The sequence below is a fragment of the Epinephelus lanceolatus genome, chromosome 14, assembly GCF_041903045.1.
Source record: "Epinephelus lanceolatus isolate andai-2023 chromosome 14, ASM4190304v1, whole genome shotgun sequence".
Taxonomy (NCBI): domain Eukaryota; kingdom Metazoa; phylum Chordata; class Actinopteri; order Perciformes; family Serranidae; genus Epinephelus; species Epinephelus lanceolatus.
In genome coordinates, this window is record NC_135747.1 from 8,499,845 (window position 1) to 8,526,383 (window position 26,539).

At 40.3% G+C, this 26,539-nt stretch overlaps 1 protein-coding gene across 1 annotated transcript; it reads right to left on the reverse strand.

Annotated features, from left to right (window-relative positions):
* Positions 1-18,726: 18,726 nt before the first annotated feature.
* mstnb (myostatin b) lies at positions 18,727-22,495 on the reverse strand. The gene is made up of 3 exons (XM_033614507.2): positions 22,029-22,495; positions 21,299-21,669; positions 18,727-20,501 (listed from the first exon to the last, which is right to left on the reverse strand). The coding sequence occupies exons 1-3, from the start codon at positions 22,405-22,407 to the stop codon at positions 20,121-20,123; spliced, it is 1,131 nt and encodes a 376-aa protein (XP_033470398.1). The 5' UTR covers positions 22,408-22,495; the 3' UTR covers positions 18,727-20,120.
* Positions 22,496-26,539: the final 4,044 nt, after the last annotated feature.

Consider the following 26,539-nt stretch of genomic DNA (forward strand, 5'->3'; position numbering starts at 1 on the left):
AATTCCTGGAAAAGTTATGAAATTAGAGAAACTGTTTTCCAGGCCTGTTTCGACTATTGTTAAAATATTTTTGATAAAAATCCCAAAAAAGTCTAATATTACATGAAACATGTTCCTCGTATTACTAATTTACAATCCAGTTCTTCACTGCCTGACCGTTGAAACATTAGTATCATGTGATACACATAGACCAGAATGGCCTTGGGTCATTGCCAAGGCCCTATCCCCATTCGGAGGAAAGAAATTCGCTGTAGAGGAAAGAAACACGAAAATGCCATAAAGCTGTTTCGTAGCGGGTTAATTGAGGTTTTCACACTGAGATCTGAAGCACATGAGATACATGAATATTCATGGTAAATGTGGTAAATGTCTAAATGAGGCAAATGATGGATAGCTAACATGAGCTTGAGGGAAACAAGCATTTGTTTACAAAGAAATAAATGCATACTTAGACTTAGTTCCTCCCGTTCCTATTGGAACATTGGGCAACAAGTCCCTTCCACTTGCTCCAGTCCCTGGCGACCCTCCTTAAACCATGCAAGCTGACAGCCATCTTGCTTAGGTCTTCCTTAAACATCAGTCTCCACATCTTCTTTGGCCTCCCTCTTTTCCTCTTGCTGCCCTCAGGCACCCAGTCCATTGCCACAATCGCTGGTCTCTCTCTTGGCAGTCGGAGTACGTGTCCAGCCATTCTTCTTCTCCTGTCAGAGACCATGTCAGACCAGGGGCGATTCTAGGATCAGAGGTTTAGGGGTGCTTAGCACCCAGAGAGCTGCCCGGCCAGGCAAGATAAATTTTACTGTTTTGTACATTTTAACTCAATTTCATTCCCACATTTGTGAAAGTAAAGCACAACACTATTTGGGAAAGTCTGTGACTAAACCATCAAATGTGATAAAGGTTATTTAAATGTTGAGCCACAGCAAAAGAGGAATGGATTGGAATCATAAAAGAAACATATCGTAACCCTAATTTCTGGGGGAAGACAACTCATTTTGATACAGCAGCTCTTCAACATTCACATAAACAGTATGTATGTTTCTGGAGTAAACCAGCCCCCTATAGTGAGTACCAAAAATACCAAAAATGGACCTTGGACTTAGTTTTTGGACTTTTGTTTGAAATAAAATGCACAACATGTAACATTAACACATTAACAGTAATTGACTTTTCTTTTCCTTTTTCCTTCTTGTCTGTATTATATAATACAAATACATAAATAAAAATACACTTCAAAAAAGAAAAGTGCTTGAAATCTACAAAATAATAATAATAAATACACACAATAGGAGTTATAATGTTAATGGGCATCCAGTCAGTTAGCTGGTCAGTAGCACCTTGGCTTTAATCGAGGGCGTAGGTTTGATTTTCACATTGGTAGGGACATAAAAGTGCTCCATGGCGGCGACCTGTACGTTGATGATTTTTTAATGCAATTTCACGTCATGTGAAACTGATCACTGCTTTATAATGCATATTTAGATATCTACACTAAATACAAGAATGTCTTGGTTAATGTATTCTCTAATGTTATCAGTTACATGAATATACACTGATAACTTCACCACATCTGTCCGTATGTGCTTCCCAGGGTAAACTATAATAATAACATTAACAGTATACTCTGAAGGGGCTTAACTTCAGTACCAGCCTGCGGTCTGCAGTTGGGATGGTAATAGTGATCCGAATTGATATTGGTATCGGGTAAAAATATATATTATGCATGAATCAATATTTTTACTTACCCCTAGTCACAATGCTGAATCTCACTATCAACATATATCCTTCATGATTCAATCTCACCTGAGGCTCCTGTCTCTCCTCTATCTCCCCCTGTCTCTCTTCCATTTCCTTCTGTCTCTCTTCCTGCCTCTCCTCCTTCATCTCCTCCAGTCTGTCTACTACTTATCATCTGACAAAAAATATATTGATGCAAGACGTGAACAGTGGAACAATTTGAGGCAGTCATTTGTAGCCTGAGGGAAACATACTGTATGTTTTACAATTGTGTAATTCATTAAACATCTGAATGTATATAGGCTAAAGAACAGCCATAATGTCAACACAAGTTAGTCAGCTTCATCATGTTAAACATAAATACAATAAATCAACAAAAATGTAAATGCTCCAAAACTATTATAATACAACTGTGTGCAAAATGTTGCACTTACACCCAATATCTATTACATGAATATGACTCAGTGTTGGTGTTTTTACTGGGAGCACTGGATCTCTCTTCTCCTAAAGCTGCGTTCACACCAGGCGCGAGTGAAGCGAATTACTCGCGCGTAACGCGAGAGTTTGGACGCTGGACCATTTTGTTAATTCCCGTTATTGTATCATTCGCGCAAGTAGCGAGGAAGCTGGCTGTGCTACCTGGAGCTAAGCAAGTGCTAACGTTCATAGTGCAACCATTCTGCAAACTAATTAAAGACACATATTTGCAGAACTTACCAAGTAGACCAGTCTCCTCGGCGACTTTCACCCAAGCCTGCTCCTTTTTTACGGTGACACGCCTGTATGTGTCGTTCCCTCATAAACTGCCGTAAACTGTAAGGTGACGCGCACCCACAAAGTCAGTGGAGAGAGCGGCGCTGGGGAGGACCAATCACACGTTACCAAAATAACAGTAGAGCCAATCGATGAGCAATACGAGGTTAGAGGCGGGACATATGGTAGACACCAACAATTGTTAACCCTTTGTGTACCATATTGAGCGGACGCCGACAGCCAGTGTTTATATTGGTAGGGACAATACAGAAGGGGCTGAATATTGGTAGGGACGTGTCCCTACCGTCCCTACCCAATCCTATGGCTTTAATATTAACACATGCACATGACACAACAGTTAGCTTCTCTCATTCCAATTCAAACAGAGGACAGTGGTACTGACCACCTGTAGCTAGAAAAAACGTCAGCTAACTCCTACCTGACAACATCAACAGTGACCTACGATTAAATGCAGCAAAAATGAAGACTGGTAATGATAATAATGTGTTGGTATCGAGTGGTAGAAGTTAGGAAATGTGCCACATATCCTGGTTTAAGCCAGGTACTTAGACCACTACTGCATATCACCCACTCTGGAAGGCAGTGCATTGCTCTGTGCAGATAGAGTGCTCAGAGCCCGAGTCGGGGTAAGGTGGGAGGGATGGGGTGGGCTGTATTTTTGTTGTTAAAATATTACGTTGCAACCAAGTACTGTATGGTTTTGACGCTTTTGTAGCATGTTCAAAAGGGACATACAGTAAAAAAAAATTTTTTAAAAATCTCTCAAATTTTAGGGGTGCTGGGATTCAATTTAGGGGTTCTGAGGCATCGTCGGTGGAAGACATCCAACATGTTGGTAATGCTGGCAGTCCTCATCTACGTCTTGCAGGCATAGGTCGCTGTTGGAATGACCACTGACATATACAGGTGTAGCTTGATGGCTGTAGTGATGACTTTGGACGACCATATGCTGTGGAGCCTTGGCACAGCCTTGCAGTTTTGCCGATTCTCGTTCGTACGTCTTTCTCCACATCTCCTTCATATAAATGCATACAAACTTGTTAAAATTATAATCACACACATAAAATTGCATTGATACCAGTCTAGTGCATATGCAGATTTGTTTTGTTGTCTTTTTGCAACTGTTTGTATTATATTTTTTATGTTTTGGTTTTGTATATTGATTTCTTGCATCATTTGCATTTTGTTGGATTAACAACAGCAGTCTTCAACCCACAGAGTGATATCTGACTCCCTAATTTGATTTCTGTCTCAAAGCCAGAGTATCTCACTACCCCTAAGCCTCATTGTGGTACCATTGGAATGGGTATTGGCAAGCTCCAAGTCAGGGATGAACACTGTGCCAGCTACTACCCATAATTCTTTTCCCTCAATTAGTGCCAGCTGCTCGGCCTTTAGTATTGACAGATAGTTGTGTATTATCCCTGGCTGCATTAAATGCTTCAGAGATTTGCACTGTAATTTCAACCACAAAGTTTAGCAAATCCTTGACACTGCGCTAACTTGTGGCGGTGCCACTTCCTAAAGACATTAGTCTGTTACGCCACCATTCTGGTGTTCAGTGTTGCTTGAGGTTTCCTGTGGGGAAACAAATTGAATTAGACTTTGCTCTACAACTTAAAAAAAAAAGCAAGGAGTGGAGGAGGTTTAAATCTAAAAGCGTATGATGATTTTAATAATTAATATAATGTTTAATCACTTTCAATAGTAATGAGAAGGTGTGTGTTTAATTGGAGAACATTTGGTTTTCTTTTTACTGTGATTTGAAAGCACTTGGATAACATGGATGCATATAGCCACACGAGGTTTTCACTCATCACCTTTTCATATGGACATTGAATCCCACCACAGGGAAAAGTGCAATCGGATCGCACGTCTTATGATAATATTATAGTTAGGACCGTGAAAGGTCAGACCACAGCACACGTCTTGTTTTACGTGGCCTCTGCTGAGAACCCACAGATGGCTTCAGCATTGCAGCAGGGCCAGCACTCTGCAAAGTGCCTCTGGGAAGGGGATAAATGCCAGTGATGACCCCTGTCCCTCCTTCCACCCTTCTCCCCTCAGCATTTTGCCCCTCACTCCTGCATGGACTCTTGTTTGAGACTTCTCACTGTGGGATATGTGCTCCTCAGTTGCTTGTGTCCAGAAATGTGTGTGGCAGCAGAATTTACTCTGTACGTGCTGCCTTTGGCACCCAAGGGGCATATCAGAGTAATTGGGGAGGATTAACTGATGATCATCTTTTGACCATGTGACTACACTGTTTAAAAGGTCAGCAGCGGTCCGTTTTGCCAGCTGTCTGTTAAACCACCTGTTTTACTGTTTTTGACATTTTCTGCAACCAAATTGAGGTATTTGTTAATGATTATCCAAACTTGAAGAATGGAAAAAACCAACAGTAATGGAATCACTGCAAAATGCTGGATATCCAAACCTCGATACAAGAATACTCACTTCACGTATAGCGTCATCTAGATATTTTTCTGTTCTCCTATTACTGCCCTAATGTGCAGAGCCACTGCTTCTCAAGTTGTATTCAGCAGCCAGAGCAACTGTACACCACTCTCACAACCCAGAAGTAACAGCGCACTTTAACAGAGTCATCAAATCCAAAATAAAATGACATGAACTATATTTAACCCCTTTCCCGCTCTATTTTTGGAACTGTTATGAGAACAAGTCACGTAAAGTACCTTGCCCAGCACTGGGTACAAGCACCACCTGTTTCTGTTTAGAAATGTGAAACTAGGTGGAGAGAAGGATGTAAATGTAGTAATCAAATGACAAAAGAACATAGATTAAAAACATTACATCTTAATAGCATGGTGTAAAATGAATGATCATCACTAAATGAGCTGTTTTGTTTTTTTTTAATTTAGACTCAAAGCGTGCCTCAAATAAAGAGTTTGACATATTGTCACACATCATCCGAACCCCAACCCTCACACGCTTCAATGTCCAGAATTTTGAGGAATTGTGTCCAGCAATTTTTGTTACTTTCTGAAACGTCAACTGGACAAGTAAACTCAGTCCACGTAGCAATTAGCAAAGTGTGCTGGGTGAGAAGTGGTGAGAAGCTGATCACATCTTGCCTCAGTGACAGCAGACTTTGAACCCTTTGGACCAATGTGGCCATTTGGAAAAGCTATAAACATGTTTACCCTCAGACGTGGTCAGAACACACTTCGTACAAATTACTTCGTGTGCTTGCCCTGGTCTTAAACCCAGCAGTGTATCTCTATAGCTACATCTGTCTCTTGCATGAGAAGAGCCCCTTTAAAATAAAAAAATAAAGAAATGTACTTCATAAAATTGCTCGCACAATACTACTACCTTTGATCATATTATGAGTGTTGTCAGAGCGAGGTTTGCATAGAAAGAATGCATAATCGAGGGTCCAGTCCAGCCCACTGGATGACTTTGAACACCTATTATTGATGCACCTAAGAAGGCTCAGAAGTGCCAGGTTTCTGGGGCAATTTAAACAGTGAGTAGCCTATTTCATGTAAAACACTGCTTCAGAGGTTTTTCCTCTCTGACCAGAATACAGTTCTCTGAAAAAAATCAATGAATATTCATTTTTAAAGATACTGAACATTGTACAAAATACTTTAAAACAGCAGCTTCGGTACAAGAGTCTGTACCAGACTTATATCTTAAAGCAGTATTGGTGGAACTCTTTTACTAAGGTATTGCACCTTAGATCTGTAAATTGTTTGTAAGGCTTCCTCAGTAGCTTCTACTGTAGTGTGATGATGCCAGTATTACTACACAGGAGTGTAAATGTAGGAAAATGCATATATAACAGTGACATTTTCTTGAAATTGCCCTTATTTTTCTTAAGACATCTCAGGCTGTTCTTCATCTGTTTTGTAAATGGATTTACATTTTCAGAATTTACTTTCTCATACTAAAAGAAAGGGGATTTTTTTTAAAGTTTTTATTTATGAATTATTATGCAGGGGTTTTACTGGTCCAGCTTACTTGACATCAAATTGGGCCATATGTAGCCCTTGAACTGCTGGCACCAAGCCAGTTATTTGACTTGCATTTAAACAGGTCAAGAACACATCTCCAGGAACAGCATTGTAAAGCTGCAGTGATGCTATAAGCTAAATGCTAATGCCAGCATGCGCACATACTCAGAGTGACAATGCTAATGATCTTGTTTACAGTGATCACAATAATTTAACATATAAGAATGAAAATTCCTATTGTTGCAGTTGTTTGTGACATAAACCAAAGTTTTGGACGAGGCAGGGAGGGGTGGTGGATGGGGTCAAACAAACAGACTTTCACCCAGGTCTAGAAATTTTGACCTGATGGTGGCGCAAGAGGAAATGTCAGGGGATAACCAAAGGTATTTTGATTCATAGTGAGGGTGGGGGTTAGCATATTAAAATGCTAACCTAATCAACCAGTCACTGAAACACCTGTGCTGGTGGCCTTCAAAGCTCTGCTGAACAACTTTGCAGCCTTAAAGGAATACTTCACCCACAAAATGTTCATTTGTTTATCAATTATTTACCCTTGTTATGTCAAATTTGTGAAAAAATCTTTTTCTTGCATACCTCCACAGAGGACAGAGAATCCAAAAATGGAGAGAATTCTTGTTGAATTGAAGTAAAAGGTGGTCTCGTGATAAAAGCAAAACGATAACAAAACGTCCAAACTCTCACTCAGCTGCTGCCATATAAAGTCTGATTTATCCAGTCTGCTCACTACTTATTTTAAGTCCACGCTGTTGTGTAGCCATGCCAATATACTTGTTTTGCAGGGCTTTTACGAGTGGAGCAGAGCTAAGTAAAAACAAACTATGATGTTGGGCAATTTTGAGAAGACATGTCGATTTAGAACGCCTGGATAGCAGCATCTGTCTCATCTCAGGGCACTTGCAATTGTTGTTATTACTCCTTATTGGTTGTTGTGCACTGCCTGACGATGCTTGACAACAGCTTGACAATAACCTTAGTCCCTCCCGTGTTGCTAATTGGCCAACTAAGTTGCTTATTTTTTAACTGAGAAACTTTTATGTCATGATGCCAAACTAATCAGTCAACTTACTCTTAAAGGATAAATAACATTTTACAATGAATTATTTGCAATGTTGTGTTTCAAGTCAAACTTAATTTATTGCAAGAACTCACTGGTGGTATATGCTGCAACACAAGTTCCCATCCCAGGTCTTCAAATACTGACACTTTCTCACAGCCCTTGGCATGACACCAATGCCAAAGGCACCCTTTGGCATTTTTATGGGACTAACCCTTTAGCGTCTTAAAGTGAAACTGGTTCTAATACGTGGTTAATGTTGTCGAACAGTTGCTGTTAAGTTTAGGCATCTAACATTTAGATAAAACATCATGTTTGACGGACGTAAGTTATGTATCGTTACATTAAAACAGCATTGACCGTGGGTTTCACACAGGACATGAACAGGGGTCAGTGTGAATGAACCTTACAGTCACATTGTGAGCTTTCAAACAAAAACAATATGCAAAAACAGGCTTAAAACTTGCAAAGACTTTCACAGATTGGCGATTATTCTATATGGGTTTGTCACAACAAGTGACCGCATCATGCTAGATGTAGACATTTGAATTATTGTTATTATAATGGCTCACAGAGCTTTAAAACATGTCTCTGAAATACAAAAGCAATTAAAGAATCTTTGAATCAGACGCCAACAAAGGCCTTTTAATCTGTCACCAAACCCCAACACTCACCATCAACACCAAAGTTTCCCAGAAGGACTTAATCAAGCATCTTAAGCCGTTAACCATACCATGGTCCATATGGGACCAACTATAAAATCTTTGCTGCATCTAAGTTTGTGTTTTTCAGGAGGTAATTGGTGGTGGTGCCGTGCTGTGACTGTGCACTTTTCTGCCAACCACTGAAGAGCCACTTACTTCTTTTAATGGGCTTCAGGCGCACACTAATGTGATGGGTGTTAAAAAGCCACAGGTTCTCAACTGTTGGAGAATTTACAGCCACACCACATTCAATTTCATGGGTCAAGGGCATCCACAGTGGGGCCATCAAGTCTACTCCCTTTAATTTTTAATCACTTGTCAACAATTCCCACAGCAAGTTTTGAAGTTATATTCCAACACATGCTACTTGGACAGATACATCTTAGGTAATGTAAGAAAAGAGGAAAACATTACAGTTTAAATTGTGACATTCACAGGGCAAATAGCTCAGGATGCCTAGCTCAAGGAATATCTGCTTTCAAGGAATATCTGCTTCAGATACAAGCCTGTAGGTCATGTGATGTTTTCAGACTTAGAGAGAATCAAACCTAGAAATAAACACCGATTTTTCAAATAAATATGCCATAAACATATTGAAACTTTTTTGAAAGTTGGATTTCCCTTCATATCAATAAATTTGAAGCCTGTGTTCAGACAGTCTCCTGGATTTATCCACCGAGGCCTAATTCTGGAAAGTCCTGCTTGGCGCATGAATGTCACTCAACTGAGCTTCTTGTAAAATTAATTGTGCGCAGTAATCTGTAAAAATGTACCATAAATGTTATTTCTGAGATGTCAAAGTTTATCCAGGCCTCTTGACACATACCTGATACTACTCTACATCCGTCTGTGTTAAGAGCATAGGCATATCATCGGGAGACAGGAGGTTTCCATAATCTGCCCTCCCTTAGTCTCCTCAGAGGAACATCTATTCTTCATCACTGTCAACCCTCTGTCCCCCGAGAGACGATGCTTCGCTGCCTTGGACCTTGAATGGCTTAGGGCCACATTTTTTGCTCGTCACCTAACCCCTCCTCACAAACAAACACTGACATTGATGAACTTTGTAAACATATCTGGAGTGGACACCAAATTTGTCCTGTCTCCAAACTTCCAGTAGCTTTACAAAGTCATTAATCATATGATAGCTTCCCAGAGGTGACTGTCAGTTTTGAGGTAGGAATAGTGATTCCTCATCCCTAAGTGAAAAAGCAAGCGGAGTGCAGACGGAAAGGATAAATCACTCGAGAAGTGAAGACAGGTAGCATTCAGCAGCTGGCCATCTGGCCCTTATCGTGTCCCAGACTGGCTGATTTTATTGCTTTTCATTGCTTTCCGTAGACCCAAGAGGGATTTTCACAAACAACCTGTCAGTCTGGCCTGAGGTGATCATCCTCTGCCGGTTGTGTACGTGATTACAATGTGCATCTTGGACATCATGCCCTCATAAGTGGCTTCCCAGGGGCACGTTGTTTAAGTCAGATAGACACTGGACACTGTGTACTATTACACTGATCAATGTCTTTTACATGGACTAAGACATGCACTTAGTGTACTGCAATTTCAGTTACTAATTACTTAACTGTTTTTTTCCAAGTTGTCAAATAAAACTGTTTTTTAACAAAAATAATTAACAAATATATGGTTTTACCTCCCCTTCTAACAAATATGAAAACTCTGGCATTGGTCTGAATGGCTGTTTTTTAGGGTGTTTTCACACCTGCTGTGTTTAGTTCAGCTGAATTTGATCGTGGAACCCTTTACTCCCTTGATGTGGTTCGTTCACTCGTTTCTTTAGGTTTGAAGACAGTAATCACACCCGGGTGCGGACCACAGCAACTGGATCATGACCTACGAGGTTTCAGTCTTGGTACAAACAAGCTCTGTTAAGGCTCAGTCCAGTTCGCTTGAATAGTGTTGAGAACATGACCTGACCTTGCCTAGACCCAAATGTAGAAAGGATAATTGATTAATGCACGCCACCTCACAAAATGTCTTGATGTGCGCCTTTGGTGTCCATTGCATTGACACATTGTCCAGCTGCAGCCACACCTCATTTTCAAAATTTATCATTTGCCTAAAGTGATAAATACAAACAATGTAATAAACAACCAGGGCAGGGATCAACCTGTGTAGTTATCCCTCCATTATAAAACTGGCAAGTGGCAGTTTTCTGGAACAGAACATGAGTCTGCTCTTCTGTTACACTTTGTATACCTCCAGGAGTTTTCCCACATGAAAAAATTGACACTAAGAGAGTAGTTTCCTTACGCATCACAAATTTTGATCTACAAACAAAACTAGAGGTCATATGCAACATTGAAACAAATTGGTCCCTGATTCAGACCAGAGAGAATTAATTTTAGTTCTGAAAACCCCCATCTATAATTCTGAATCTAAGACAGACTGCAGAGATGCAGGGGACACATCTTTCTCAATATTTAGAATGTAGCAAAGGTTTTTTTTTGTTTGTTTGTTTAGAGAAATATACACCATAAATGAATGCAGAAAAGGCACATATTGGTGCATAAAAAATTATCAGAATGCAGGAAATTATGTATTTGATGGTGAAAATCTTCTGGCGGAGAACCCCTAAACCCCGTTTCATATGCACCCCTCATGAAACCTACATCCTCGGTCTATAATGTAGTGATCTAAAAAGCCAGGTTTAAGAAAAATGTATCAATTTAGACCAAAAATGATTATTTTTTTAATAAGTGATATGTAAATGCCATCTGTTATCTTTAAAACATAATGGCTACCCCCACCACAGAAACTCCCCCCCCCCCCCAGATATATTTTTGGGCATTTTTTGCCTTTAATGGACAGGACAGTTAAGTGTGAAAGGGGGAGAGAGAGAGAGGGGATGACATGCAGCAAAGGGCCACAGGCTGGACTCGAACCCGGGCCGCTGCAGCAACAGCCTTGTACATGGGGCGCCTGTTCTACCACTAAGCCACTGATGCCCCCCCACCATAGAAACATGTTGTGTTACTGACCCAACAGGGGTGAAGTCAAAACGTACCATTTAAAGATTGAAAGGGGAAAATAACATGATCAAATGATACTGTGCCCCATGTTATCTGTAAAATATCATACGTTACCATTACAGGAGCTTCTGGCATTGTTGAGTGAACCTTGAACCCGACTGCATTTGCATTTTATTTCACTTGCACTGTCATGTCACTTTCATGTTGCTGTCTGAACCCGCCCCGAGCCTGTCACACATTCTGTTTTTTATGTCCGAACCATAGACTATAATGGTCCGAACCTGACAGAGTAATGAACTTAAGCACTGCGGTAATCCCTGTCAGGCTATTGTTGTTACTATGGTTTCAGCTTGCCTGTATACTGTGATTACACACGCAGCCCCTTATAAATGACAATCAAAGGGCATAGTTTTATATAGACTTATATAGGTAGATTGTTTTAACACACATCACTATTCAGAGATATCAGCAGAGTTCTGGGATGTGGAAATCTCCAGGTTTGTTGTTGTTCTATTTACTCACATCACAGGTGAATCCAGTACAAGGTGATGCCGCATAACTCAAAATCAAAATTAAATCTTCCCATTAGCGTCTCTCAATTGTGACAAGTGTTGCTCTGCTGGAGGATCACTCACACACTTTTCAGGTTTTGCCTGACATTATCCAACTTTTAGGCTGCAATTTTTGAGTGGCTCTCAAAAGCCTATTCCAGAGATATTCAGCCCAACCAGAATGTGGCCACCTTTGTTTACTCTGCACAGACTTTTGAGCTGCCGTACGACATACAGATTGCTCTGCACTGAGGAATGGTAGTTGTTAAGAAATGTATCTTCCTCACCTGGAAGTCTACCACTCCACCCTGTTTTGCACATTGACTAAAGGACATGTAATCTATTATACAAATGGAAAGACCACGCCTGCACAGATCTAATTCACAGAATAGATTTGAGAGAAATTGGGGACTTTTCTTGACACAGTCATATTACCCTGCAAACATAGGGAGTCTGATCTGTAATTCTGAAATTTTTGAAAAACTATTTAGGTAAAGTTGTAAATTGTCTGGCAACCTTTTTGTATTGTTTTCTTTTGGTTTCTTTTGTTCTGTAACTCATTTTTCTTTTAAGTGCAGCCTCCACTATGGTTTTCTTTAGTGCAGCCCTCCTATGTTCAGTGGTTTTTCCAGCAACACTAAAGTCCTGTTCGCTGCTGCTGCTAGTTGGAAAGGCCAGAACGCCCCAAGCAAGTACACCAAGCTTCAGGTATCATTAGGAAATGACGTGTTCGACGCCCTACATTGTTAGCTAGCTTACATTTACTTAGATGAATGTTTACCACCTAAAATAGTCTGTGTTGTGTTCATGTGTTGACACATAATTAACAAACCCCTGCATAGCCTGAACCAATGCATTTTCATTCCAATTCATCAAATACGGCTGCTTTGTTAGTGGACCTACATGTCTGTGACACAGGAGGTAGCCTTCTGCATTGGTTTTGGATGTTAATGGACAGCATGACAATTTTCGCTCATTTTATGCATTGTGTCTTTTCAGAATAGATTTTTGTTTTCTCAGGAAATGTACAATTTCTGCTCATTACAGCTGCTGCCCAGTTATAGGTACCTCTGTATGTTTGTATCTGTCAGCATAATCTTTGACAAAGTGACAGTATTTGATGAGTTGGGGCTTGCTGAACCAGAACTAAACCCGGATTTTATTCTCTGCAATAATTCAAAGTTGAGGGAACAAGGGCAATGCTAACTCACGGGTTGGCCTACAAAAAAATATGTCAACCCTGCAGCACTATAATTTTGAGTCCCTGGTAGTGGACCACATAATAACTGGAAACAGGTGGCAGTTTTCTTTTGTCTTCTATCTTTGTGGAGGTCAGTGCATTAATGCTGTAAGAATTGTTAAGTTATATTTCATGATATAATCTAACCTTGCAGACAGGTTTGCTTCAGTGTCTTGATCTGTCATCACTTCTGAACCATGCTGTTGTCAAGAAAGATTTTTGCCACTGAGCGATCTGTCAGCAGACACACTTCTCCAGATGGTATGGTTTGCACATCTGTTAAAGGCTCCAGATGTTTTTGGATGCACCTGGCAAGCCCCCTCTTTCTCTTAACCTGTTGTCCATGGCCCTGCACCACAGCCAGAGCAGGGCATCCCTTCCTTCCAGATGTGGGGGAAATCTGAAGGCCTTGCCTCAGAACTGAGAGAAATACAGATGTTGCTCTTTAAAGCCAAATTACATATCTGCGATGGCCTCTATAGAATATTGGAAACATAGTGAGGAAAACAATTATTGTTTTAGTCTCTGGTCAGCTTAAAGGACATGGGGTAGAATATTAATTCAAATGTTTGTCTTAGATGACACATTAGCAGTGAAGCCTTAATTCATGCATACCACAAAATTGTGATTTTGACAATATTCAAACCCTCATGAGCTGTATGAAACCAGTTGTACCAAGGCTTGCAATGATGCTGCCAAATAAATTAACACAGTGGATATAATCATTGTATGCACAGTACATGTATAGAAATTAAATAGGAGAATACATATTAACAATATTAAGAGCAGAATATTATAGAGATGGGCAAAAATGGATAAACAAATCTTTTTGAATGACTTGTTTTAGTGTCCGGGATGCACCAGGTCAGCCTTTCGAACATCTGAGTGCAATAAATGCAACTTCTCCCACTCACTCACTCACTCACTCACTCACTTGCTGTTATTGTAGGCTACTGCCTGCTACCATGGATGGAAGAGAAGTGGTTAAATCAGACTCGAGTTGAGACCTCCGCCAGCCAAGGCCAATGATGCATTCATATGCTCCTCAGATGGTCATTCTTCTGACTTTAGTGTGTTCATGAGCTTTAGATTGATGTGGAATTGGATGCTACAAGGAAGATGTGTTGTATTTTATTGCTCAGAGCAAACATCATAATGACAAAGAAGAAAAAGAAACAGATCAGGTGAGCCATGAAATATGATCGGGAATTAATTTTTCAGGTTATTCTGACACCACATATTCTGACACCACATAAATGTAGCACAAGGCTGCAGAGGTAAATGGGATGTCTGCTGCCTTCCCCTCAAAGAACAAGAGATCGTTTGTCAGTGACATTCCTGAAACATCCTAATGAGCTTACATAGCCTACTTACATACAAGTGGGATGCTGAATCAATCCATCAAAATAAACACTTAATCTTTATTTATGTTTACATATACAGGTCCCTGATGATGATGATAATACATGATTGGTTATGCACTGAAAATAAATTTTGTGGGGTGGGCAGAAATAGCTGTCGAATGTGCATGTACTATAAGGGACTGTTATGGAGAAACACAAAAAGTATCAAAACCAAAAGATTCCATACATTTCCATCAACTTGAAGGAACCAATACTGTGTGAAGAATTGGTCTATCCATCACTAGAATACAATGGTCCATAACTCAGTAATAATAATAGTTTAATGGACTTTCAGGGAACACTTCACTGTAGCAGATAACCACATCACTATAGACTTTACAGCCTCTTAATATATCCAATAAAATAAGCACACTTCAACAACTCTAACTTTATTTTATTTAATTTATTGCATTTTTCACCCAGCTAAGTGTTCTGATCTGGTCCTTGGTCTTTGACCATGGCCTCTAGTGTCAAGTTCAACTCGTCTCCATCCATACTTCCCATATTCCTGGAAAGGCCTCTGACAGTGTTGCTCTCTTGAATAGCTGCTATCATCTGTCTGGTGTCTTGACCTGTGGACACGGACCTTCTCTGGAGACCTATTAGACCCTCCTAAAATAAACCTGGGTCTCGTCTCTTGTATTCTGCTTACTCACAGATATATGTAGATTAACATGCATTAGATAGCGAGGCATGTCGGCACGGTCAAGGCTGAACTAGATAATATGGATTGCTGAGAAATCTTCAACAGACATTCCTGTTCCCCACAGGATAAATACTGGTGACTCTCATGCTCCTCTAACTTTTTAGCTAGTGCCACCATGATGTTTAAAGTGTTGGGTAAAATGTTTAATTGACTTGATGGATTGCCATGAGGTTTGGTACAGATATCTGTGTTTCCTAGAGGATAAAATCTAATGACTTTAGTGATCCACTGAGGTAAGATTATGACAGCCCTCTATATTGTATGCATATTGGTATTGTGCTTTTTTTTGTATTAATTTCAGCCATGGCAGCAGCATGGCTCTGAGGATGCTGGTCATTCAGTTGACTATTGGACTATTGGATGGATTTGGTACAGATAAACATGGTTCCTAGAGGATGAATCCTTGTGACTTTTTTGATCCTCTAACTTTTTATCAAATGGCTCCCAGTAGATCAGAATTTTACTCACCTAAATTAACCCTTTGCGACCCCCCAGATATTCCAAAGGACATAATAGTAAATTTCTGGAAACATAGTTCTAGACAGAAAGGACTATAATATGCATAAGCTCATTGGTCTCAATGCAAGCATCAGACATACCACATCTTACTTATCTCTTAAACCCCTTTTCTACCAACATGAAACCAGTTGCTTTCCCGTTCCCGCACCTAATTTTGAACCATTCAGAGCATTTTGACCAAAAACACATTGGTTGAGAACCCGAAAAGTTGATTCTCAGTTGGAACCAAAAAATAGCAGATTTCTTGCCCTTAAGTATAAACCATGATGACATCAGTGGGTGTGTCATACTCTACAGGTTGGAGAGAGAGGATGGAGAAGGCAACAACGGAGAAGTCAAGTGAGAAATCGTCAGAAAAAAAGAGTGCACAATGGTTTCATTAATAGTTGGTCCATGCTGTTTTTTGTTTTTTTTTTAACAAATATACAAATTTCAAGAACCAGATCTAATTTGGTGGAAAGGAAGTGTTTCCTTTATGTGGTATGTTTGCTCAGACTCAAGTGGTATACCACTACCTAACTTAAAGTTAAAACATAGAAAAATTATGACTAACAATGAACCTTCTTTGTTTGCTAACATGTTAAGCGAGCTAATATTAGTGAGCGTCTTACCCCGGAGCAAACAAAGGAGTTTTGGTTGATCTTGGATGGATTCAGCTGTGAGTGAGGTCTTCCACACTGAGTAATCCATTACAGGACATCTCTCTTCCTGTGTTTTTGGCTTTGAGAAAGCAAAAAATACGACACTCTACACTAAACTTTCTGCATATCTGCTGTTGGACTTGAAGGTTCCATATACGCACCATTTCGGAATTTTTCCTTGTTCTGAAAGCTTGTCAGGCCTCCTACTTAGGGTTGCTAACGTAGGTTTGAACAGTGGCTGTCCTAGGGAGGGGCTTAGCAAAGGGTCAATTGGATTGCCATGAAATTTGGTCCAGACATACACCAAAGGATGATAGTAATAACTGCTTAAAATTACATTTCGTCCAGTATTTTGGTTTATGACCAAATAGCATACAAATGCCACTCCCATCAGTCTCATCTCTGTTTAGTGCTAATTATCAGTGTTAGCATGCAAAGATGCTGCACTAAGATGGTGACCATGGTAAACATGCCATTATTATCAAACATTATTAAGCAGTTATATCACGCATCATTTAATCTCCATTCATGAAGAGGAATACTGGTTCTATCCATTCAAATTCTATTAACTTTACACAACAGGAATCCTGTCCAATAACGGGGTCTCCAGCTGCCTTGGACTACTCCTTTACCCCCTAACATCCTTCTTCCCGTTCTCTCACTCTCACTTCCTCACCTGTCAGAGGTGGAATGTCGCTGGCGGACACAGTCCTCTAGGGTATGACTCTTGACAGATGTAGCGATGCTCAGTCAAAACATTTCCCAGCTCCTGTTCACCAAATAGCTTGAAACAAGCAGACAGCAGCAATTACTGCAGGACAGAACTGAATGAAATGATGCACCTGGGCACAATAAACACTGGAGAATAAGAGCAGCTCATACTGGTGCATGCTGTTCGCAGCTGTACTGTTAACTGAAGTAAAAAGAACAATGCTGATAAGCTGATCATATTCAACCTGTTTTATTCTAGCTCGGCTTTTATTCCAGCTACCTTTTCATGATGGTGAATTGCCTCAAACCCTAACTGGGGACTTATTTAAACACATAGCTGTAACATTTAAACGTTAGGTCACAAAGTTGTGTAAAATTGAAACTTAAGTGCTGGAAACCAGTGAAAACAAGCTCAACTGACTTTTATACATGGGACGTGAGAGCAATGATATTTTCACACCCTTCAATTGCTGATTTTTAAGACATGCGTCGTAAGTAATGTGAAAGTAAAGAATTGGAAATTGGAGAGTATTAGACTCAGAAAGAGCATGCCCATGTCAAACTGCAGATGGAGACAGCACAGTTGCAGGAGCACATATGAGGATGGAGATTACAGATCATGAATTGGTTCTGTCCTGTGCTGTTAAATCTGCAAGAATTAATACAGCTCATATTGAATTTGGTATTTAACCTTTACTTTTCTCTTGTTTACAGGTCTTTTCAGATACATTTCCCCCTGTGACCAGCAAACAAGGAAGGGTAGAAACTAAAAACCTTCCCCTGTGGAAAAGAAGTTCTGTGGATCCACTCTACCCGGAGTCTGCTCTCTGCTGTGGCCGATCGTCATGGCAGTTTTCCAGCTCTCAGCAGGAAAGGAAGTGGCTCTGAGGGGCAGTGCTCAATTCGCCCTCTACTGGGCGGAAGTCAAGCCTCAATGAGGCCGTCAGTCGAATAGGTCATGCTGTCAGAGCGCACCAGAGTTCACATCCTCTCATTAGACAGCAACACTTTCAACATCCCTTCACTGGAAAAAAGCGAAGTCAGGGAAATTGGGCTGAATTACGCTTACGATAAAACAGGCTTATGGTGATGGGATTGTGCAAGTGTAGTCAGGTAGACAGTGTGTGTGTGTGTGTGTGTGTGTGTGTTGTCATTACTTTTTTCCGCACACACACCAATGTGCCCACTGCATGCACTCCCATGTTGCCTGTGTAACCTATCAGTTTACACCATTTGTTGAAGTCATAAAGATTCTCAGCTGCTGCAGTGTGAAATGGTGCTGCGATGTTCAGGTTCAGGTTGTTGTATTGTGATACTGAAACATCGAGTTTGGATATGATCTGAGTCAGCAGAAAGACACTCGGCAGCCACTTGAGAAACAAAGGCATGTCCAGTCTTACTCTTGTGAAAACTGCAGTTAAATTATGTTCTATGGTTGCAATGACCTCCTTGAGTGGGTGATAATTTCATATTGTGTATGATTTGGAATTTCAATACAAGAAGTTCTTGTGTCCTTCAACTATTCCAGGAATTAACATGAGTCTGAATTGCTACTAAATATACCTTAAATGCAACAGTATAGCCTCAAAGCTCAGATGCATAGAAAAAAGGGCATACTTGCTTCTTGTGAAGCGCAGTTGGCAAGACATACTGTCTGAATGTAACGCAGGGACAAAATACTCAAAGAAACAGAACTCAACAAACAAGCTAGAAACTTTATTTGTTAAAACAAGATTATAGAGTTGCTGTATTACATCTTTTATCTTGCTAGATTGTAGTTTTATACATTTACCAACAGTGGTTTAGAAAGGCAACTCCTAATGGAAACAATGGCATATGTATACAATACAAATTAGCAAACATATCAAAATCAGTTTTTACAACTTTTGTAGCAACCAATTCTTTCTATTGGTGTGCCATAGTGCAAACTGTGTTGTTCTTAAGACAGAGTTTAAGCATGATCTCAACATTCATACATCTCGACAATCCATTTTCTCTGTCTTAAACACATTTTATTCTCTTGTAGGCTGCATTCATTGTGCCTTCAGTTCAAGTCCTTCTGTCCAGTAATGTGAATTTACAATCAGAATAATTCAAGTGTATCGGGCAGGTCAGGCTGTTTGGTTGGATAGTGAAGATTATGACTGAGGAAGAACGCTCCTCGGTCGGGTATGTTGCTGTATGTATGGCAGAGCACATGAAGACGTGTCAAGACCTAAAGTGGTACTTCACCCTGGTGGAACATTTTTGTGTCAGTAGGATCGCAGGAATGATCAACCACCATGTCACCAGCTGCACTTAAGATTTTAGTCCCAAATTCTCCCAAATTAGAATTTACAGTTTGATCCAATACAGGAAAAATAATGACATCTGTCTAATTTTCCACATTAGTAATGTTGCAGTTTTTGGCCTGATTTTAATAAATGGCAGTAATAATGTGAATGTGACGAATGCTTTACATTTTTTACCAACTCCTATGAACCTATTTGTGCTACAACATGTTCTACCAGTGTGAAATATGACTCTAAATAGTCTCCGGCTGTGTTTTTCCAAGCCCTTTCAAAAAGTCCATGAGGATTCCTGGTTTCACTCTGAAAACATAACTTGAAAAATGATTATCACAAACACATAGCTTAGCAAAAAGTGTAATAGCTTGTATGTTGGCTACGAGTGGAGTGGAGTAGATGGCGTACGAGTATAATCTGTCGGCACATGTTTATAAATGGACAGCAAAGAACACAGAGACAGGAAAAACAAGTTTTTGGATAACTTTGATCACTTCTGTCTACAGTCACTTCAAGGTCCAGCATGTGTGTGGATGTGTTTATTTCTGCATCCAGCTTACTTCAAGCCTCTATGGCTAAGATTTCACTGGAGGAAAGAAAAGAAAGCTATGCCGGTTGTGAAAGCGCTGCCCTGTGAGAAGATCGGGCTGTTTGTGGCCTCTACTCTGGTTCTGTTGCACCGTGTTCTGCAGGAAAGCATCGGAACTGGTGGATTGGTTGTGTCAAAAAGTCTGAAGTTGGAGGCCGGATGAAGCCACAGCCCCTCTGTCCTCCCCTCCCTCTCACCAGGATCTCCGTCCCAACTCAAGAGCATCCACAACGGTCCACCACCATGGAGGGGATCTTGCCATAGATGATCTGCTCTTTTCGGTTAAAGTAGAGCATGTTGATGGGTGACATCTTGGTGGGGGTGCAGCAGGGACCTGCGGTCCCTCTGGGATTGGCTTTGTTCACCAGGTGGGTGTGCGGGTACTTCTGCAAGTGCATGTACTCACACTCCCCGGAGCAATAGTTGGCCTTGTAGCGCTTTGGGGCAATAATCCAGTCCCAGCCAAAGTCTTCAAAGTCCACTGTGAGCGGATAGCGGCAGCACCGGGACTCTGGAGAGTTCTCATCACAGTCCAGGCCTGAGTCTCTTCTGACACGCCTGGGGCCCTCTGAGATCTTCACCTCCATGAATGGTTGCTGAAACAACAGAGCGTGTGTGAATACTTTGAAAACAGCCGGTTTGCAAAAAGGAGGCAACATTCAGTGTACATCTTTAAATCTGATGCCCTCGACCTTTGGCAGCTGGTTTTCAAACATGCCACAATAATATTATGAAACTTTGAGTTTTAAAGAAATTAAATCATCTGACGGTTGGTTAACCACAGCCAGTCTAGGTATTCTAATTGCCTCAGAGCCCAGTGCCAGTACTTGAGCCGTATGATAAGTGTTTGTCATTGATAGCAGCAGTGTGTGTGTGTGTGTGTGTGTGTGTGTGTGCAGGCAATTACTTTGATTTGCACAGTCACAGAATACTTTAAGGAATGTGGGGCAGGTGAACTTTTATGTAATCAAGCAATAAGATTTGAGGTTATTGTGGACCGGGCGTTTGTCCAAATGCAGGTGTGCGCCTGCATGGAGTCTGTGTTGATTAACAGCTTTCAAAAGTCTTAATTCTTGATTTAACCACCTGCTGACTCTGCAAAGCCTCTCTGGAAGCCCAAAGTTAAAACCTTTGGACAGTACAATAGAGAATTCAAAATGCTTTTATGAACCAAACTAGAAACTGCACCACTGGACATTATATTTGTTTCATACAGGATGGTCCAATTATTGTAATCTATTGTAAAAATGATCATATTGATTAGGACAGGCTGCCGCAGCAGTAAATGCTACCAATAGTATTCACTCCTGTATGTTTAGCCTACTAGTTATGACTTAAATTAAAAACTTGATCATAAGGTTTTAGTTTAATGTAAAATAAGGGTTCAGCTCACCAGTCCGTCCTCTCCAGGCTCTGCGGAGGTCACGGCCAAGTCATTTCCCCTTGAATCGAAGGCGTTAATCTCGATGCCCCAGTTGGTCTCCGGCTGCCGCAGCCACACAGTCAACACTTGTTTGACGTCTATACTTTGCCAAGAGCTGACCCCGGCATTCACGTCGATCTTCAGGGAGCGGATGCGTATGTGCCTGCTCCCGTCTGTGACCGGCATCAGGCGGGAGATTTGCAGGAACACAGTGGTCGCCTCGTCCGCCGGTCGCAGATGCACCCAGAGCTGAGCTCGGACTATTCGATTTGCTTGAAACTTTTGAGTGAAAGAGAAAAGGCAGCACTTTGGTTCCCCATCCGCTTGGACGACGGACTCGGCTGGAGACAGACACAGAGAGAAAAAGTTTAATGACCATGTGCGATCTAAATTTACAGACAAATACACTGGTGTAAATCAACTTCCCTGGCAGATTTGAACTTTGGAAGTGGGCTAATAACGCTTTAATGACCACGCGCCCTGTCAAATGCACCACCCCATAGACAGTTTTAAATCTTGATAATGTTATTATATCCACATTTCCAATAGGCCTATAAAAGCCTGGCAAAGAAGCTACATGTTTTCAAAATAGAGCCCATCCATAGCGTCTCACGTGCGCCCTGTTCCGTGCGTAAAAACCTATCTTGGAGACATTTGAGCGTGCTGTTTTCATCATGAACAAAGCGAAATAAAAACTTACGTTCAGTGGCCATCATCATTATCGTCTCTGTGGTAGCATGCTCATCGTCCTCCTCCATAACCACATCCTTGTTGTCATCTCCCAGCACGTCGTACTGGTCGAGAAGCTGCTGCAGCGGTGGCGCTTTGGGCAGGAGCTGCTTCACTATATCTCGGCTGATATTAGGAGCTTCTTTCATCCGCAGTTTACTCAAAATCTGAGATTTAATCGCGTTTAATCGCATGGTTTTGATCTGCTGCCGGACCTCGCAGGTTGCGCACTGCTCCGTGTCTTCTGGGCTGGTAGCGGAGGGCTGCTGGTGCGTCTCTTGGTCACTCAAAACTACTGGACCCAAAGCAATCAGCAAGCCAAGATACAGCACAATCTGAGAGAGATGCATTGTCTCTAAAGTGTGCAGTTTGGTTTAAAAAGATCCCTCGGTGTGTGCTGGACCTAATGCGCGACTGGACTGAGTTTGGATTAATGTCCCACACTGATAGGCATCATACTTTATTAGCGCACACCTTTTTATACTCCAACTTTAGCCTCTTTTGTGTCGTCAAAAACTATGATTGGCTGGACAGGCAACAATGAATTTTAACCGACTGACATGAAAACTTTTTTTCGTTGTCAAACCATAAAGGGATGGAGACTGTGAGCATGTGCTCAACGTGTCCACAGATGGATAAATTCACTTTTCTTACAGTGATTGCGCAATGAGCGCAGGGGCGCAGACTGGATTCTCACTTATAGGCTGTGTAAAGTTGTGATGAATGTGATGGCGTTCACCACCACATAAAAATATCAAAATAACAAAACAGACTACTAATATCTACTGCATGTTACGAAAGAAAGCAAGATAGGTGGATTTGTGAATGGAACAGGACGCTCGCTCCAAAAGAATACACCTTTAAATCAACTGTTTTTATCAAATTTGCGTTTTTAACTGCGAATATCTTTGATAGCAGGTACACGGGCGCTGCTGTTTCTGCCTGGTTGTGGAAATACATTTCATCCTTGAGAAGAAAAAAAACAGTTACAGTTTGAGCCAGAAGAAATCAAGTCCTTCTCGTCTGTTTAGATCAAGTTCTCATTAAAGAAACTGATTATCAGCCCATGTTAAGTCAAAACTGACAAAGATTTAAAAAAATCAGCAAATATAAAGAAAACCCTCAGTCCAGTATTTGTCCAAATCCTTACTGGGGAAACCTGGTTGTAGCACATGAATAGATAGTGCCATCGTGTGGCAAGTTAACATCATTCACATCAGAAATGCCATCATCTCCAACAGTCACATGGAGACCTGAATGTTTCTGATGATTTGAACAGGAAAATGAATTGAAAAATAGGTTGAAAAACGCATTTTTTTATTCTCCAGGTACATTCAGATTCAACTCATCAGTCTTTTTAAGTGTTTGACATTCATGCATTGCAGCATGAAGACAGCGGTGAGAGAATTGAACACGTTACCCACCAAAGACCAAATGATCCACATACAGGGCGATTAAACACTCATTATTAGCTTTCTCTGGACGACTCTAATCAAATCTGAATTGATAAAGTCCACACTATTCATCTTATAAAACCTCGCACTAACAGCATGGCTCTTTAGGAATAAGAGAATGCGTTAGAAATGAATAAAGGCAACATAGATATTCAGCTAGATAAAAGGCAGTTTCATAAGTTGGTAGATCTTACACTGACATACATTACAGGGGCATAAATATAGACGGTGCAGGCAGTGCCGGTTGCACTGGGGCCCATGGGGTGGGGGGTCCCATAGAGAGAGTGGTTGGAGGGCCCTTGCAAGTGATTCAACTTGCCACCTCAGAAATACGCCTGTGTTCAAATAAGAACTCACCTGAAAAAACAAAAGCTGATTTCTGTTGTATGTTGCCCACCAGAAGGCAAACCCATCTCCAGCAGTGTGTCTTTTTTTCTTTTGCGAAATAGTCAGTAGAAATCTATAACAAAATTATATGTACATTTGACATAAACTCTATACACAATAAATCAACTGTTTTAAAATCCATTGAATGAATACTTTTGTATTTGATTTGTTTTGTTTTTTGTCATGCACAGATTTGCAGTGATGATTGGTAACATGTATGTTCATGTTGTCCAACGTTAAGTCTGTATTTGATCATGTGATGATACTATTAAATATGGTAGCTGTTTCATCACAAAATCTGGCATAAGGGCCCATCATAATAGTGTGCACTGGGGCCCATCCTAACTACTGTATGCCACTGATACATAAGCTACTTATAAATTAGCTTAATGTTTATGTGCACTGTGACAAATTCCTGAATTGCTTATTATTAAGATAACTTACACATTTTCATCATAATATAAGTATTATTAAAGAATGCATAGTAATATAAGACAAACAAAAAAAGATTAGTAATTTATGCATTCATTCATTTTCTGTGACTGCTTACCCTGTTAGGGGTTGCGGGGCTGCTGGGCAAGAGGCGGGGTACACCCTGGACAGTCACTACTGAAACAGTGTAGTTAAGTGGTTTTATGAAGTATGTATAGGTTTAAAATTTCATTTAAATACAGTCACTCTACTGCTACAACCATTCCAGTGTACAGGGACAGATGTAAAATGTCTAAAATATAAATATTTAGTTAATAAAATACTCAAAACAATTTCTTATCATTCATGTTATTGTGACTATTCATTTCTTTAAAAAAAAAATCACCTATAAGCTACTTGGCAAAAGATAAGGGAAGTCATCAAGTTATAATGTGGTAGTCCAGAATTGATGGAATCATTCCAAGTCACAGTTGTGGAAAGTTCAAAGGTCACTTCCATCTGTGTCGTCTACAGGGCTCTTTTCCCACTGACTGTTAGCACACAACTGATAATCATTAACGTAGCATGTAATCTAATTAATAGATTTTTTGAATATAAATGAAAGGACTTGGTAACTGTTGTTACATGTGTCCCATGTGTTGGTCACATATGTTATTCACAGTAGTATATTAATTTGAAGTCAAACAAATTTTTACGTGCCAACTTCTGATTGAGTCCCAAATGAGATACTGTGAAAAACCTGTAGGAAATAGTTCTGATTGGTAGTTTAACTGATTGTCATTTTGTTCCACTAATCATGATACAGTGCAGCTGTAATTTTGTTTTTAATAATGTAAATAGCAACTGCTGTGTGCAGGTAAAAAAAGTAGTGAGATATTTTGGCTCAGGGAACTTCAGTGATCTTATTTAATTCTGCTGTCCATTGTGTGAGTATACAACAAAATTTAAGTGATAGATATTCCACCTGTTCTTCCTTTTAGTGACCAGTTTATGTCAGAAGAGGCCACTGTAAACATTTCATTGCGACTGTGCATGCATTAACCAATTAAGGCTCGGCATGCACTTGCCCTTTACATTAAATAGACTACCATATTCTTGTAAGAGTAGCCGAAACAGTGGGAATAACTGGTTATACACCTTAGTAATGGTAGTTGTCCTTATAGGCTGTATTTCTATATCTTTACAGTCAATATACTACATGCTGTGTGTGTATTTCTGTTATCCTGTGCAACTATCAATTATGGACATACAGTATCTGTATAAGTGAAAGATGTGTTTAGTGTATATAGATTTTATTTTACTTTATTTTTTATTTTATCTCATTTTTATTTTTGTAATATTTTTATCCTTCTTTAGCACTAAATCATCTTTGTTTGTTTGTTTGTTTGTTTGTTTTTTTGCTTTTTTGTATCTTGCTTCTGACTCTTGAGCTGCTGTAATATGTGCATTTCCCCAGTGTGGGATTAATAAAGTCTTATCCTATCTAGATAATTTGGTTTATAGCCTAACTGTGGTTAGTTAGCCAGTGTGTTAGACGAGCCTAGTCTTAGTCATTTTTACTTCACCAATGAGTTAATTTAGTGATAATATGACATAATTTCTTCCATAGCACATGTAGGGTAGGATATAATCATTTGCCTTTTGACTTAGTTAAGCCAGTGGTGGAATGATCATTTGTAAGGGAGACTGGGGATGGTTGCAACAAGTTGTATTCCTCCAATCCAAAACATGCTAGTGTGATAAGACCCATACTGCACATACAAAGAATAAAATCTGGTGACTGTGGAGGCCACTGGAGTACAGTGAACTCGTTGTCATGTTCAGGAAACCAGTTTGAGATGATTTGAGCTTTGTGACATGGCGTGTTGTCCTGCTGGAAGTAGCCTTCAGAAGATGGGTACACTGTGATCATAAAGGGATGGACATGGTCAGCAACAATACAATGCTCAATTGGTACTAAGGAAATATCCCCCAACACATTTCACCACCACCAGCAGCCTGAACCGTTGATACAAGGCAGGATGGATCCATGCTTTCATGTTGTTTATGACAAATTCTGACCCTACCATCTGAATGTCATAGCAGAAATAGAGACTCATCAGACCAGGAGACATTTTTCCAATCTTTCAGTGTCCAATTTTGGTGAGCCTGTGCGTATTGTAGCCTCAGTTTCCTGTTCTTAGCTGACAGTAGCGGCACCTGGCGTGGT